Source organism: Adiantum capillus-veneris, chromosome 25 (assembly GCF_014529385.1).
Source record: "Adiantum capillus-veneris isolate H3 chromosome 25, ASM1452938v2, whole genome shotgun sequence".
Taxonomy (NCBI): domain Eukaryota; kingdom Viridiplantae; phylum Streptophyta; class Polypodiopsida; order Polypodiales; family Pteridaceae; genus Adiantum; species Adiantum capillus-veneris.
The window spans coordinates 60,050,367-60,068,280 of NC_140955.1; the positions used below are offsets into that span (position 1 = coordinate 60,050,367).

The 17,914-nt window shown below is 45.0% G+C and overlaps 1 protein-coding gene across 2 annotated transcripts in view; it reads right to left on the reverse strand.

Annotated features, from left to right (window-relative positions):
* LOC147424965 (uncharacterized) overlaps window positions 1–17,914 on the reverse strand; it is a 131,913-nt gene that overhangs the window by 40,330 nt on the left and 73,669 nt on the right. The window contains exons 3-5 of one of the 2 annotated variants that reach the window (XM_086499514.1): window positions 9,113–9,151; window positions 1,585–1,704; window positions 1,243–1,319 (exon numbers count right to left, since the gene is read on the reverse strand). In XM_086499514.1, coding sequence (XP_086355640.1) covers window positions 1,243–1,319; window positions 1,585–1,704; window positions 9,113–9,151 — 236 coding nt within the window. The remainder of the gene's footprint in view (window positions 1–1,242; window positions 1,320–1,584; window positions 1,705–9,112; window positions 9,152–17,914) is intronic. The other variant, XM_086499515.1, reaches the window with a different exon arrangement.

Here is a 17,914-nt window from a genome sequence, read left to right on the forward strand (position 1 = left end):
GAGCTCCGATTTGGAATGAGAAAAACTGATTGTCTCTCAGATTGTCCCTCGGAAATTTTTCAGCTAACCTTAGTTGTTTTGAGATATAATGTAATCGCAGACGATTACTTTCTTTCAAGAAGGGGGGGTGTCACAAACTGTTGACGTGTCAAGTCACTGAAGAACGGAGCGAACCTTCAGATCCCAGCCGAGAAGCCTGAACCCTAAGGAACAGGAACAGTAGAAGAAGAAGCAGAAGAAGTTCCCACCAACTTATGGGACCCCCTCCGATGGGGCCCAAGTGACCTAAAGGCATCAAAATAATGCAGGACAATACAGACACACACCTGCGTAAAAGGTGATGATGTGGAAACTACTGCACCGATTTCCGAATTCTCACTAACATGTTGACGTGGCAGACCAGTACGGATTTCCAAAATATGTGCTGAAAGTGCCAGGCGGCAGTTGTACGGAATCCCGCAAAACGCACTGCTTGCTTTTGGGCACCAGCTTTTGAGCCAGTTGCTTTTGAGTTTCAAGCTTTTCATGTAAACTGCTTTGCAAGGCTAAGGGCCTTTAAATATGAGCCAAGGGCTCATTCTCTGGCATGCTTCCTGGAGAAGGTGCAGAGTTTGGAGTACTGGCGTTGTACCAAGTTTAAGCAATATAAAGAGATACCGAAAGGGGTGCCAAGGTTTGGGGCCATTGCTCTCTTGGGGTGGAATTCCGCCACTTTGTGTCGCGTGTGTTCTCTCTCTCTATCAGTTTGGTTGTTATTGAAGTGCTAAAATCCTCTTCAGTCTGTTCTTTTCTATTGGCACGTGGTGCTCGTGTCGTGACAACTACTGCACAAAGACTAATGTCATAAACATAGCACAGTTGACTGAGAGTGCGACAGTGGCCAATAATTAGTCGAAAGGAGATTCCGATGGATTTAAGGGCAACAAAAGAGTGTCCTGGGGCAAACAGTTTTCAGCCAAGGGCAATGTTGCAGCAAAAACTTCTCCGCCTCCCGCAAAGAAACCCTGAACTGATGTAGCTGACAAGTCCAAGAAGTAGTTTAACCCTTCTACAGGGCAAGGACATAGGTCATTTTGGCCTTTTGAAGATGTTAGTACATTTCATTTTATTTCATTTCTTCAGAGCACTCCATCCAGGAATTCTGACAATGAGTATTGCATTTACAATACACATGAACAAGACCATACATACATGCATGTACATACAATAGACTACAAAACAAGAGATGGAGTGGTACTTTACTTCAGGCAGCCTGTCTGGCAAAACTCTCCACCATCTGGCTCTGTGCATAACACATCCAAGCAAGTTCTAACTGAACCCTGAAAGATGACAACAAAATTAGAGACGAGTACTGGAAAAGTTGCCAACATGTCTTCATGATTGTGGTAATGGAGTAAAATCACGAACGGCACTTTCAAGCTGAAATATTTCCTTGACATGTTATTATAGTGGCAGCCCCACCAGATGCACTTAAAAAGCATAGCTGTTTGTGTCATACTTTGAATAAAGAAAAAGCTTGTCATTCAAAAGGCAACATGAAGTGTGCACAGTCGATCATCAGCTAAATAGAGGAGAAAGACATACTTGTGCTTGAACTTCAAGGGCTAAAAGCTCCTCAGCTGTTGGTAGTTTATGTCTTTTTGCATAGAGAGCCCTTGATGTAAACTTTATCGCCCCAGATGCAGGAGAGAGTTTATTTGTGAGCTGTAAGATAAAACAGTTTGAGCAAGCAGGCCCACATATGAATAGCTCTTTATCCATTGCGCCCCCCCCCCCCCCCCCTCTTCCCCCACCACACACAACAACCACCCCCATTAAGAAACAAAATAAAAAACAATAGACGGGAACAAAAAAATTCAAGCATGCCAGAAGCACATCAGCAACAATCAAAATCAAGATTTCACAAATATGTCGATAATGACTGTCCAGACATGCACTTGAGGGGGGAAACAAAACTTTACTTTTGGGTGTAAATTACTTCACTACTAATAAACATGACAAACAGACGGATTGACATCATTCTGAAGTCACCCAAACCAGAAATACTACAAACTTTTGAAAAAGCCTCAACTTGGCTATCATCAAACTCGGCCACTCCCAAAGAGTCAACAGAGATTGTAGACAAGGTTGCCCTTCCTTTTGAGAATCCAGATTTGGCTTGCTTATGATGGACAAAGTTTTGTAGGAGGAGTTCCCAATGATAGCCAAGTCATGCCACAAGATCTTCCTCAAGGAATGGTGCATCTTTCGGAAGCCCTTCAAGGATTAATTCTTGCAAAGTATATAAAAATACATTGATGTATGCATTGTAGTTTAACTCCCATGGGTCTATAATTATCTGAGATAGTAAGATAGGTAAAGTCCTATTGACAAATCGCAAGTCCTAACAAAGGTTCGTACACTAATTGTACACGCCCAAGCCTAATGTCAGCTTCAAGTGGCCTTTATTTTTGTTGAATAAAACTGCAATTATCAATAGTCACTAAAATTGACAAATGCACGTTTTGAGCTAAGTGTCTTGCCTTGACTCTCTTATCATTTCAAAATTACAATGAATAGGTGAGAAAATGTCCTTCGTGCTGCAATGCCCACTACAAGTGTCCTCGATTTAATGATTGTCTGGACTTTTCCATGTAGCTAACTTGTTGAGTAGCATATACTCATAAACTGTGGGTTTTAAGTTTTACGTCATAACCAAGGGTTTTAAGTTTTCCCACAACCTAGGCACTTGGTTTACTCCCATACCTAGAGTTTTTGTTTACTCTAGCTAACCTTTTGTTTATGGAGTACCCAATACCCTTACTTGAATAAGAGGTGGTCTTGCACTGCATTGTCCCCTTGTATCCATACAAAGGTATAGGTGTAGAGAGATATAGACCCAACAAAGACAAGAGTGCAATCAATTTACTCTGTGAACAGAAATAGTCTTACCTCCGCTCATCAAGATGATTGTCAAAGTCCCCACCAAAGAGGCAGATATTGAAAAGGAGAGCAAGGTCCAACATATCAGAGCAAAATTGACAGGAGAATTCTATAGAGAAAGTTCAAGAATTAGGTCAAGCAAGTGGAATTCTAGTAGTGAATCAAGCTAGAGAGAGGTTTCACTACCACCATTTGCAGTAGCACCAAAGCAACATCAGGCCAAGAGACCCTTGGAAAGATCCCCAACTAAATCGAAACAAGGGAAACAGGAGGTAATAGAGGTCAAAAAACAAGGACACACTCCGGTGATACTTGATGGAGGTACATGAGCTGGCCGCTCAAACAATGACCCACCAACCGTTGCCACCATAGATATTTGAGGTAGACCTACAGTTGCAGTGGTGAGCCAAAACCTCTCCGGCACAAATGGTGGGTGTTGCTGGTAGTTTTGCTCTTGAATAGTACCTATACAGAACTCCTGTCCAACAGCAACTGAATGTAAAGCAAGGCACTTTGATAGTGTTGTAGAGATTAATTAAATAACTTGATTATCAATATCAATCAACACTTAAAATGGCCATGTACAAATTGCCTATAGGCCAAGGTTTTGTGGCTTATATGCACTCAGACATCAGTGCATGCCCAGATCCAGCTTGTTGATCTTGAGAGTGATATAAATAGCTACTGAATTAGACAAGTAACACAAAGCAAAACACAGCCCCAAAAGCAATGTACCAGACAACTCTGCCCAATATAGTCAGAAATCTCATCAATATACAATCCAAACAAAGTCAAAGAAAGTGGGCATCCTTGCTTCACCCCAATAGTAGAGTGAATAGGCTATGAGACCCTCTGATTGCCGTACTCTCCCTATAACTGTCTCATAGAGAGTGCCATGTGTTAAGAGTTATGACATCTCTCTGGATTCATTTAGTCGGTCCCGGTGTCTCCCCAAAGGTTACAAGGAGTAAGGGCTGTTTTATGACTTTGCCCTGCTGGAGTGAGGTAGTTTTCTCCTGTCAAGATTTTCCTAGCTTAGTTTAGCCCTTGGGTTTTCACTCTTTCCAAGCCATATGGTCTCCTACTAGTCGAGAGTTTTTTCCCCCGTTCTTGGGTGCTCCTAGGTGCCCTATTGGCCTCTTTAGCATTTTTCCCTCCTTTCTCGTCTATTTTCAGGTCCGCGGGCGTGGCGGGAGGGGGGGTGGGTGTCACAAACGGGAGCGCATAACAATATAAAATATACTCGGATAAATAGAATTTATCCCTTAATACTGAAGCCAAAGGATATAGAGAGAAATAAATAGAGAGAGAGAGAGAGAGAGAAGATCGACCCAGTACTCGGACCAGAAGATGGGCTGGTCCCCCCCCTTAAAGAGTATTCTTTATTAGGGAGAATCTTTTTACAAGCACAAGAACCGGAGAAAACCCCTCCGTTCTAAATCTCTGACTCGATGGTCGTTCCTTCCCGTAAGGGAAATCCGAGAGACAAGCTCTCAATCCTTTTTCCGTCTGTACTCGAAGTTGAGCCTCCGTAGACAATTTCAGAATTCTGTTTCCGGAATTCCCAAGCGTAGGTCGAAGCCTTCTCGCTTCTCCTTCGCGATGAAGTACCTGCAAACACACAACAACAATTCGTATGGCGAATCCACAATAGGTACCTGTCGCTCTTGCGCGAGAAAAGCGACTTTCGTGCTTCGTAGTCTCGTGATCTCTCGCGTCTTCTGGTGGCAGTGTCTTCTCTTGCTGGCGCTGGCAACCTCCCTTCACTAAGGACATGTGGTGCTTTTATAGCTCCTTCACCACGTCACGAATAGCTGCTCGTAGGGAGATCGCGGCCGTTTTTTTTTTTTTTTCCTGCCCGAAATAGGGAGAGAGAATTCGCTGGCTGGTTTTGTTGCTTTATTTTCTAAGTGGCTGCCCACTTATTAAGTGGACGGCCGGCATATTTTTAAAATTGGTCTGAACCTGCCCAAAAACTCAATAAAACCTTATAAGTTAAAAACAATGCTTTCACAGCACTTCCCAGGCGTCCCTGGATGCAACCACATGCACGAATGCAATGCAAACATAGATTCCTCGCGGGAAAGCGTCTGCTCTTCCCGAAAAACTCGTTAAACTATTCCGCTTTTTAAGAAAAGCTTCTCAGAACCCATCTTTATTCTTGTGCTTGCGTCTTTACGCGTATTCCTCTTTCTAGTTCGGATTTCCTCTCGACTATGGATATCCCCTTTCTGATGCATCCGTCACCCACCTCGTGACGCATCAGGAATACCCATCACCTAGTCCTTTCCTACCGAACTTACGGTACAATCCCCTTCACGATGCTCTATGTCACCCATCCTATGACGCATCAAAGATGTCCGTTCCCGGATGGTCGGATACTTCTTCCTGATGCTCCCTGTCACCCATTCGATGTGACGCATCAGAAGTACCCGTTCTTGGTGGCCTTACAGATATTCCCGTTCAAAGTGCTCTCGTCATTACTTTGAATGACGCACTAGGAATACTCTGTACTCGGATGTCTCCAGTGAGAAAAACCCTCTCACTTAAAATTCCAATAATTCATTTAGAATTAGTTTCTTGGTGTTCCAAGCGAGAAAACCCTCTCACTTATAAATCCAATAATTCATTTAGAATTATTTTTCTGTCAGGTAAAGCCAATTTAGCAACAGTGGGGACGGAGAGGCTTCACCTCATGCATGCAATGTTTATAAAGCCCAGGAGCGTACCCTCCATGGGCTGCCCTGTAACAGACTTGGACACCCCAAGTCCGGAATTTGGCACAACACACGAGAATATTACTTAAATAAACTTAAATCACAATTTAATGAGAGATGACACAGCCCGGCATAGTTCCGTGCCCAGAGGTATTGGCCCCAAAGTCTGGCGCCCCTTTCGATCTTTATTTTTATATTATAACTTGAGCAAAGTACGAAGGTCCTCTCTGCTCAGTGCTCTCAGGCAAAACTGAGAGAAGAGTGGCCCTGGCAGTGCTTATAAAGGCCCATGGCCTAAAAGCAATTACATGAAAAGCTTTAGGTCTCCAAAAGCATCAAGGTCCAAAAGCATCTTCTCTCTCTCTCTCTCTCTCTCTCTCTCTCTCTCTCTCTCTCTCTCTCTCTCTCTCTCTCTCTCTCTCTCTCTCTCTCTCGCCCAAAACCTGCCAACGTAATTTGTGGATGTCCGTACAACCTGCCACGTCAGCAGCCAACATGCAATTTACTGACGTCAATACAATCAACCACGTCAACAACCAGAGCGTTATTTTTTTTTAAATCCTTTTTGTCCCTTTTGGGCCCCTTCGGATGGGGTACCATAAGTGGGAACAACTTGTGAGTTGCCACGTCATCATTTTGTGACATATCCCCCTCTTGAAAGAATTGTAATCGTCCTCAATTAGGCCTGCAAAATTAGACAAGCCATAAACCAATTCAGTAGACACCGACTCTGAGTACCGACACACTAGACGACACAAATCCAACACTTTCACAAAGACGACAGTCATCGCATCTAGATCCACACTGAATCTCACTGATGTTGGATCAACTTATTCTTATTGCTTTCATGTCCATAGAATGTCAAGACCAAAATGTTGCAGTCATTTTGTCTTTCAAATCTACACTCAAACACAGTCACACGAGAGAGCACACATAAAACAGAGTCATTATCGGGAATTCCCATTTCAAGGTACTTCATTCATAAAGTTATACAGTAGAATACTGTCAGCACATCCGTAGTCCTGAAATCCAAAGGAAAATTAGTGACTTTATTTCATCTGGGTAATTTGTGACAAAGGAGCGTAGTGACTCCTCTCTTCTGCAGTCCCTTCTACACCAGATTCAACCTTGCTGATCTGCAGGATCTCTTGAAATAGTCGAAGCTAGAACGAAAGCCTCAAGGTAAAGTTTGAGTATCTGAGGAGTGTCTGTTAAGTCCTGCTCCTCCATCCACTTCGCATCCGATGCCGGAAAGTTGTTTAATTTCACTAAGAACCGTCGTATCACTTTACCTTTTATTAGTATCTGTTCGGGAATGAGTATCTCCTCACTCTCTTCTACTTCAGGTTGCTCCTCAGGCTCCCTGTCGACTGGCACCTCACCCACGAAAGGTTTCAAGAGACTCACATGAAAAGCTTCAGGTCTCCAAAAGCATCAGCTCTCTCTCTCTCTCTCTCTCTCTCTCTCTCTCTCTCTCTCTCTCTCTCTCTCTCTCTCTCTCTCTCTCTCTCTCTCTCTCTCTCTCTCTAAAGCTGCTAGCGTAATTTGCCGACATTTGTACAGCATACCACATTAGGTGTGCCTCCTCAAATCGCAAGACCACCCAATCATCTTCCTTCAACTGCAAGTGGTGCCAATGTTTATCACCTGTCTTCTTATGCCATGATTGAGACTTCTCAAGAGCCTCGCAAACCTTGGCAAAAGCAATGTCCAAATCTCTCATGTACTGATCTGCTTCCCTCGATTAATTTGAATGGAACCTTCCCCGTCGATGAACGAACTGTGTTGTTGTCGTCAAATTCCACCAAGGGCAAGTACTTTTCTCATTGAGTCTTCTGATCCGAAATGTAAGACTCCGATAGATCCAAACCATTGAATTGGCTATCTCAAATTGCCCATCTGTCTGGAGAACTGTAACCGCGTGCCAATGTTCTCCCAAATTGCCCTCCAAAACAAACTAGTATATCGGGGTCTCTGTCCGAGGCTATGGACTCAGGCATGCCATGTAACCGAAAAATCTGTGAAACAAACAGTCTCGCCACATGGTCAGGCTTAACTGTCTTCTTTACTGGAATGAAGTGGGCCTGCTTGCAAAATCTGACAATGATTGTCCAAATGCCATCATGCCCACTTTAAGTCTTTGGAAGATTAAAAATAAAATTGATGGCAACGCTTTCCTAGGGACGAGAGGGTACGGGTAAAGACTATAGAAGTCCTAGTGCCTTATGCCTGTCAAACTTGACCTTTTGGCATACTAAACAACTGCGAACAAACTCATCCACATGCTTTTTGAGCCTCAACCAATAAACGTAACGCTCAACACCCTTCAAGGGTGGTATCTATGCCGCAATGGCCTGAAAAAGGTGGACAATGGTACTCTATCGAAACCTTTTCCCTTAAGGGTTGTGTAACACACAACATCGTTTTTCGCATCAAATAGCCATCCCGTATTGAATAGCCTACAACTATCTTGCCACTCTGTATCCGGTAAAGATATCTGCAAAATCAGGATCTGTGGCAACAAATCTACCATATCCTCGAAGCTTCGATGATGTATCGTGGAAATAGCCAGAACGAAGGGCTTTCTAGACAATGCAACTGCCACTAAATTCTTTTGTCCCTGAACATGGACTATCTAGAAGTGGAACTATTACAAGATGTTAGCCCACCTCATTTGCTTTCCGAAAGCTGCTTCTGTGACAAGAAGTAGCATAAACTCTTATGGTCTGTAAAGACAATAAAATCAGCTCCAAGCAGAAAGTGTCGCCACTGTGTAAGAGCATGGATAACTGCCAAGAGCTCTTTCTCTTAAATCTATGCAAGCATTTCAGGACGTGAAAACATCTTGCTCTCACAAGCAATGACATGGCCTTCTTGCATCAAGACTGCTCGCAGTAGTCAACTTTTCTTTGAGAGTCTGAAAGGCGGTAACCTCAATCCCCAAGCGAAAGGAACCCCTTTCTGAGTGAGTATATGCGTAGGAGAAGCTATCTCTACAAATTTTCGAATGAACCGCCGATAATATGAACACAAGCCCAGAAAGCTTCAAACTTCATGAACATTCTTTAAATCAGGCCAATCACGAATAGTCTCAATTTTGGCCGAGTCCATCCTTACCCCTTCTACTGAGACGATGTGCCCCAAGAAGTGTATCTCAGGCAAGAAAAATTCACTCTTTTTCACATATATAACCAATTTATGCTTCCGCAATGCCTGGAAGACCTGCAACAGTTGGTGTCTCTGTTCTACTTCTTTCTTGGAGGAGACAATGATGTCGTCAAAAAAAGTGCCCACAAACGATCAGTACTCTCTGAAAATCCTATCCATCATAGGGTTGAATGTCATTGAGCATTCATAAGGCCAAATGCCATAACCAAATATTCGTACAAACCAAAATGTGATATTATAAGAAATTTAAGTACAAAACATAACTACTCTAATGATAAAATCAGATTCTCTTCCGTCATCCACACCTTTTTAATTTGAATCGTGCTCTCCATGCGGCTACCAATCTAGCAAAAAAAAGAGATAGCATACCCACCTTAGAGCAGGGAATAATCCAAAGAACATAAAGATAACATAATTAAGAGAGAAAAATCATTCACCTTACGTCGTCCAATGCAAAATTTTGTATCTTCTCCATGCTCTAAACCCATTATCACTAAGTGCTCCCGCACATTGGCCAATGTCCAATGCTTGTTCACTTGGACGGTCTCAACAACACCACTCGACAATTTGATTGCAATATCAAATACCTCAATTGTAGCATCGGTGGATTGCAATGGAATCCATTCACCAAGCTTGCACATCCATCTTTCATAGAAGTACCGAACGTAAAGGGTGGAGCGCACCTTGATGAAACGGATAGCAATGCCGAAACTTCCAACCTGACACCGAAAGCGATCTCCGTTGTGAAGTCCTTCAAGATACCCCCACTTCTCGCCAAGGATGGCTTCCAATGTATCGTAATGTAGATCTTTGCAAACATACATAGTATTTGTATGATGGAAATGCAAAGATCCGAATATGCTAGCGAAGACATGAGCAAGACAACACCATCCAAGCCCAACGGAACGCGAAGCTTTTCCAAATTTTAATGATGCTCTCACATCATCTACATCTTGGCTTTCAAAGACATTACAGTGAATGCATCTGGCTTTGGCCACTCCATGCTACGCAAGGTTGTAGCCTCCAAAGGTTGTAGCTCTCCGTAGCCTTGCTCATCTATAGGTACAATGTACTTGTGGGTGTAGAAGAACACCCTTTGTCGTGCAAGGTTTGATGAAGTTGTGTTGGAGAAGAGCATATCCCCAAGACTTGCATGCATGGCCGTAAATGTGCCTGAAAGGCACGAGAGCGGTTGCTCCTCCACAAGGCTAGAAGGGAAAACATCTACATAGAGACAAAACAGTCCGTGAGATGTAAAAAGTCCATTTTTTTGTTACCACCAAAACCATTGAAGTGCAAGGGACATACAATTACAAGGAAAATCCCTTGGGTTGGTGATCCCTCGTAGACGCATGTGTCCAAACATGACGACATGTTGAACGATTGCCACCGTACCCTTGTCTCTTACTTGCTTGAAGTCTATTAGTCTTCCCTTCCAATGGAGATCAACGTTTGTTCTTTCACGAACACGATGGGGACCGATTGCGGAAGGTTGCATGTAGACCCACGCACCTTCTTGAAAAACCTGAGGTTCCCATTGCTGCTCCTCATTCTTTGAGTTGTGGAGAACCATACTTTGAATGATGGGTTTGGGGCGTCTATTTTGACCATTGTTTGCCATGGATGCTTAAGTGGGAGCTTGAAATTGCAAAGGAGAGCTTGAGGAAGGAGGAGGGAGACAGAGTTTAGAAAGAGAGTGGGAGCTTAAAGTTGCAATGGAGAGCTTGAGGAAGAAGGAGGGAGACAGAGTTTAGAGAGAGAGTGGGAGCTTAAAGTTGCAATGGAGAGCTTGAGGAAGGAGGAGGGAGACAGAGTTTAGAAAGAGAGTGGGAGCTTAAAGTTGCAATGGAGAGCTTGAAGAAGGAGGAAGGTGTAAGAGTTTAGAGAGAGAGTGGGAGCTTTGTGTTATGGAAAGGGGCTATGGAGGAAGGGAGTCTTGGGAAAAGATTGCGGCATCATGTAGCACATCCTCATCCAAGAGACCACTAAGATTTATTGTAGCTTTGTAGATTTTCGCAAAGCCCCACAATCCCGAGAGCTAGATTGACACAGCGACTACATGACTTGGAGTCCCACAAGAGTTTGTATGGGGTATCACGGTGTCAAGATAGGCAGCGGAAGATACAATGAAGATAAGAACTGGCCTCCAATTATGTGGACACCTTGACTCTGATCTGGTTGGACTCCGATAAGATCCTCTAAGATAAGTGAACACCTGCAATGCCACATGAATGAACAGGCAAATGTGGACAAGAGAGATTACTGAGGTATCAAGAGATAAGACATCTGCGAGAGAGAGAGAGAGAGAGAGAGAGAGAGAGAGAGAGAGAGAGAGAGAGAGTTTTAACATCGTAGGAAACCATGTCTCTTAAATATCTAGCCAACAAGGAGTTGAACTCAAGACCTGTTATTCAAGAGGGAAATGGCATAACAAATCTACCACACTTGAGTGATAGAAAGGTTATACCATTTTCCTCTTTTTATTAGCACACGCACACCTACCCACACACACACCAGAGAGAGAGAGAGAGAGAGAGAGAGAGAGAGAGAGAGAGAGAGAGAGAGAGAGAGAGAGTTTTAACGTCGTAGGAAACTATCCCAAAAGACCTTAAAGATCTAGCCGACAAGGAGTTGAACTCAAGACCTGTTATTCAAGAGGGAAATGGCATAACCAATCTACCACACTTGGGTGATAGAAAGGTTATACCATTTTCCTCTTTTTATTGGCACACACCCGAGAAGAAGGGGGGAGAGAGAGAGAGAGAGAGAGAGAGAGAGAGAGAGAGAGAGAGAGAGAGAGAGAGTCGGTACTTGGTTGGTAGTCATTGGTCATGACCCGACTTATCAAAGGTATGCTTTAGAGCCTGAGTCTTTGAGGCAGAGTTTTTGGGTTTGTCCTTTTGTGCAGCCAGTGTGGATGGCAGTTTATTGTTTGTTGATTCGAATGGGCCGACAGATCCGGTCTTCCTGCTTACTCCTTTGGGTTTATAGACTGGGCGCTCTACAGATGATCCCAGATGCAAGTCACCAATTGGATTTCTGCCAGCAAGACACAATGTTCACCATGATATGCAGCATCACGCTTTGGACCATGTGGAAGGCTCGATGTGCCCATATTCCGGGCTCACAGTCCTCTCCTTCGTCCACCATTTTGACAGCCACTTGGACAGAGCTGATGCACACTCTTCGCAGACACTCGGATTCTTTAGCTGACTCCTCCAAGGCAGTGGAGCAGCGTTGGTGCATCTTTCTTCAAACATGGGCACAACCGTCAGTTCTTTTCCGTCGGGGTTAGGGTCACATCACATGGCGTTATGCACCCCACAATGGTTCATTCTACATTGATCATATAGACCACCTTGAGGTTTACATAGCCTACACATTGTCACTCGTCTTTTGTACTTCCTCTAGGTGACAAGCCATTGAGCATCCCCAGAGGTCTAATATGTACACATAATGCAGCCCCTTTCAGAGAGAGAGAGAGAGAGAGAGAGAGAGAGAGAGACCCATTTGCTGGTGACGTGAAACCCTAATCGACTGTGCACTGCTGACGCGAACCCTAACAAAACCCTAAATGTGCTGTCGTGCAACCCTAAATTCACTTCTGCGCCCAACCTGCAACCCTCACGTAGGCCTGGCAAGCGCACGCCACTTTGACTGCTGACTTGCAGACGCACGCTACCCTGCTGCTGCTGCCGCTGCTGCACAGTGCATAGCTGTTGTTGCGCATCCTGTTGTTACCCCTACCTCTGGTGTTGCGCACCCTGCAAATCTACTGTACCTGCTGCAGCAACTCTGTTGCACCCTGTAGAGAAGTAAATTTGCAATCCCGCACCAAGGTTCTCAGCACATACAACTCGCCCATCAGCCTCACATAGTTGACATTCAAAAGCTTTCGACTCTGCTACTCGACACCAAGAAACCTTCTCTGCTACCTGGCTCGTTGTGAGAGCTGCCCCCGGCTTCAACTTCCGAGTCTCACTTCAGGCATGGCAAGCTTAGGTTTCTCCTTTCCAGCACTTCGAGTTCACGATAGTTTGTAGCTTGACAGAGAGAGAGGGAGAGAGAGAGAGAAATGAAATGAAATGTTATATTAACGTCTTCAAAAGGCCAAAATGACCTATGAGACCAATCAGTTACAAAATAGTGAATCTAATACCATGTCTGGGTACAAAAGAACTAGAAGTGGAACAAAATACTACTACTACTACTACAATCTAAAACTACGTGGGTGTAGCAGCTGATACAATAGGTACCCGGTAAACTGGATGTAACAGTGTGTGAAACAGACAGAGAGAGAGAGAGAGAGAGAGAGAGAGAGAGAGAGAGAGAGAGAGAGAGAGGCTTGTGTCCATCGGCATCTTCGTTATATTCCATGGCGGCTACCGTACCGGTTTTGGGCACTTCTACGACTTCCCCATCACCCACTACCTGGACTTATGACCTCACAGCAGAGGATGATGCTGCCATTGAGGCAGCCACTCAACACTATTTTGGACGCACTCTTATTGGTCAGATGGTTGGCCAATCTCCATCTCGCTCTTTGATTCGTGATTGGATTCAGTCTACACTTGGAGGCGCCACGGGGCGCATCCTGGAGCTCACCATGTTGGGCAAGGAATCTTCTTGGTGCAGTTATCGGATGTCTCCAGTATGGACTCTCTCTTGCTCGCTCCCCTATCCATCTGGGAGTAGATTGCTGGTACTCGATCGATGGACCCCAGAGTTTGATGTGGACGAGTTTGATCTCTAGCAGCGCATCCTCAGATTTCCGGTGACCCTCTCTTTCCCCTCTTTACCTGTTACTATGCGCGCATGTTTTCCCTCGTCTTGTATCCCGTTGGGGTATCATGATTCCTAGATCACTTGTTACCGCGGTCGGCACTACTCGAGTACAGGTCTATGTGCCAGGCGACACCCAGTTCCCGGATATTGTTCATTTCAGATCCCAGGCTACTGGGAGGACCCGCTTATAGCACCTGGTTGTTACTGGTTGTTACTGGTCGGCCGGATCAATGCTTACGTTGCCATGCTTTTGGTCAGTTGTGCCCCACTTAGCCTCCAGCAGCACATCGCTCGGACCAACCTCAGCAACACAGGTAGCACTAGTTCCTGATTTTGATATGAAGACAGAGTTTCCACCTCTGCATTCTCCTCCACGCAGTACTCCTCCTCCCCCGCCCCCTCCAGCGACAGACATCCCACTGCTCACTTCCCCCCCGCCACCACATGTTCCTCGGGTCTTCATGGATAGTGCTCCTCCTGAGTGGCAGTTCTCTAGAGCAGAGCACAGTGGGGACGCTTCAGGCCCTATGCTGGTGAGAGTCTATATTCTTCGCCGTGCAAAGAAGTATCAAGTATTATTTGGCAGCCATCAGAGTCCCATGATGTCCTTCACCTTGCCTTTTGATACCACCGCGACATGGACAGAGCACGATTCTTGAGCATGTACATCAGCACACTATGCAATCAATGCAATCATGGCTCGGGTGTTTACCACCCTTCCTTCTGGCACAGCCGTTCCCCTCAGAGTATTGGTGCGGTGCAGTGGCTGGATACTGATGGATGCTACTGTTTGCCTATCATATTCTTGGTGGAACCAACATGGCAGCTCCCACAGACTATGAGAGCATGGCCACAGGTAGCAGTTATTGAGGCATTGCATTGTCTGCACCAATATTTTCCAGCTTGGTATAGCGCGGCACGATCGTTTTTTCCAGGCCAACTTATGCAGCCATTGCCACCGGATGTTGATGCATTACCATTGGTAGTCTGGACCCCTGGTAAAGGGGCCAAACGCACGCGTTGTTAGAGCTATGCACGCTTTTGTGGTTCACCTCTTCGCATATTCGTTGTCATGGTTTTGCATATCGTGTCTTGGAATGTAAATGGGTTGCATCGCTCTAGCACCAGTGGCCTGAGGCCGAATTTGTTGAGAAGAGATCTATGTACTCATGTATCTGGTACTGTGGATATTTTGCTGGTGCAAGAGCACAAATTATCTGAGCAAAGATTATATGCATGCAGGAAGCTATTGCCTGAAAATTCATATACATATTGGGAGACAGCACTAGGGGATCATTAGACAAGTGGTGGCGTATATATTTCTGTGGGTTCTCAATGGAGGAATTCTGTTAGAGGTCATGATACTCTGGTTCCAAGCCGGAAGGGCTATGTGGATCTCGTTGCAGATTGGTGAGAGATTACTTGGTATTCTATGCATTTATGCCCCGATTCGTGCTCACTTGAGAGCCTTGTTTTGGGACCGGATTGCGCATGCATTACCTACTGTAGACTCTTGGATTATGGCAGGGGACTTCAATAATGTAGAGACATCTGGGGATTGGCAGTGTGTTGAAACCCCTGCTCTACCTTCTATTGCGAGATCCGAGTGTGATGCATGGGATCGATTATTGTTTACACTTTCTGCGGAGAATGCGTGGCATGTTTCTTCCTTTGGCCGCACCTCCCAGTCCTTAAACTTTACTTGGGGTTTTCGGAGGCAGGCTGACAGGTTGCTTGAGTGCTTGGATCGATTTTATGTTGGGACATGGGTCGCTTCACTGGGAGGCACAATTACCATTTGGCCAGCCACAGTTTTGTCTGATCATGCTCCTGTCTCATTGCTTTTGCAGTTCCAGACATCGGCAGCGCCTCGCAGGGGAGCGCATATTCTCAAATTGTATTGCAGGATACTTCGCTGACCCACTCACTACAGTTGATTTGGTTTGCAGATGTTCCTACTGCATGTGGTCCGGCTCAGCAGCTTACATCTTGCTTTGCTGCATCATCTGATGTCTGTAGACATCTTGCAGGCGAGAGATGTAGAGGTTTTTTTCGACGTGAGCGGCAGCTCCAAGATAGGCTTGCTTGTATACGGCGTTTGCTTGAGGATTATCCAGGCGATGCATTCCTAGGAGATAGAGAGACAGACACTAGAGAGACACTCACTCAGCTTGAGCTGGAAAAGTCTTACTTCACCTATCATGCCTCAATATCCTCTTGGATTTCTAAAGCTGATAGGACGAACAAAGACTTTTTCGCATATTTTCGAGAGCGGCCGCTTGGGACATCCTTACGGGCATTGCGGGATACCGAGGACACTCTTCATATAGACCCAGATGTAGTGCTTGCTCTGGCTTCAAACTATTATGAGCATTTGTTTACAGCGGATTCGATTACGCGTGCCATCCTAGAGGCCAGAGAGGAGGTCTAGTCTCATGTGTAGCATGTAGTTACAACGGATATGAGCATGATTCTATTAGCTTCATTCTCACTGCAGGAGATGCATGATGCGGTCCGTGGCATTGATGGTGCCTCTTGTCTAGGGGATGATGGATTGACCCACCAATTTTGCCCTGGTACAGTGGGATTTGATTTGTCACACTCTATTGCAAGGGTTGCAACATATTTTTGATACAGGGGAGATGCCTCTTGCCATTTCATCTGGGCTAGTATCTCTTATACCGAAAGGTGGGGACTCTACTTATATACGCCAGTGGCGCTCGATTACTCTCATGTCTTCATTGTACAAGATTCTACCCCGAGTGACCCGAGTTCAAGTCTCGGCAACGGAACCATGAAATCGGCCTGTAGGGCGGTAGACTTTGGCTTCACCCGAAGCTTTAACACACAGAGAAACCTTGCAGAAGGAACCTGTAACAGGAATTAACACTTTAAAGCACACACGGTTCGGAAGCTAGAATGCTCCAAGTAGACGCCGACATCCTATAAGCCCCAAAAACTGGCGCCCCTTTCTGTATTTCTTTATTCCTTTAGAGGGTAAAGTTACAAAAATAGAGTCCTGGGGATCTTCACCTGTATCCAACTAGATCACACTTGATCTGGCATAATTTCGGCAACATAATGGCCCCAAAACTCGCCTTGAACAAATCCCCCTGTTGGAACTCGCATCCAAAGACATAAACCCTCTGTTTTCAGCCCAACAACAGCAATTGCAGCTCGCTGTATTTTCTGGTTTTTACCCTGTTTTCAGCCCTAAACAGTCCCGGAACTGTCCTCTATCAATTGGACACTGTTCCCAATGCTTCTGGCATCCATACGGCTGCAAAACAGTCCAAAAACAGCACATAACCAATGCTGAAAATACACCTGTAAGGTGAGGTTATCACCCTCACCGGTGCCTGCTTTTGGAGTAATAGTTAGCTGCTCCTGTTCCTACTCAAAGAGGTTCTTGCCTCGGCACAAAAGCATAAGACCACACAATTGTACATAGGTCAAATGAAGAGCCCTATTGTGGGGCATCACGTTATTGCACGTAGGGGAGAGGGAGAGCAGTGTAGATTGTGCAGGACATCACTTCTTGCACTACACTGTACATGAGAGGGAAAGCTTGCACACAATACCTCTTAACCTGTGAGACAGGAAATGGAAAATGTGTCCCATTGCTGATTTCTACTCGCCCCCTCCTCACATTTTTGGTAAATTGGCCAAAAAGTGCCACTTGGCACTCATGTATGCAATTTCCCCACATTGGGCTTTCCACTTAAAAATCTCTCAATTGGTGCATCAATTGACTTTGGAGCAGAGTATTAAAATGTTCCCCTTGTCATTCTGAAGCTATGACGCGAACAAATTTTGTGGCTAAAAATAACAGTTTCCTAAATTTTAGGAGATGCTTCCATTGGACTCTCACTGGTCATTTGACCGTCTCTCACCACTGAGACCACATCTAAAAATGCAATGTAGCCGAGTTCTCAGGTGATTTTCTCTGGGTGACCCAACCTTGGCACTGTGCCTCATTTGAGTTAGTTTCCTAGTATCCACCAACTTATTAAGCGCGGTGAGGGGACCTAGATGACTTTGAACTGAGCCTAGACACCCTTTTACTACTCGAATTCTAGTGCCGACCAACTTCCCGTCTACCGTTGAAACTACCGTTTCACACTAGCCATACAATGTCCGGCCATTCGCAACTTCAAAAAGAGGGTCTTAAAAATTAAACGAAAATCATCGGAAAGAAACAAACAACTAAGGTTAGCAGTTGCCACGTCCTCGTGACACGTATGATTGCTGCTCGATTGCGACCATTTATGCCTGATCTCATTCATGCTTCACAAACTGGTTTTGTTCAGGATAGATGCATC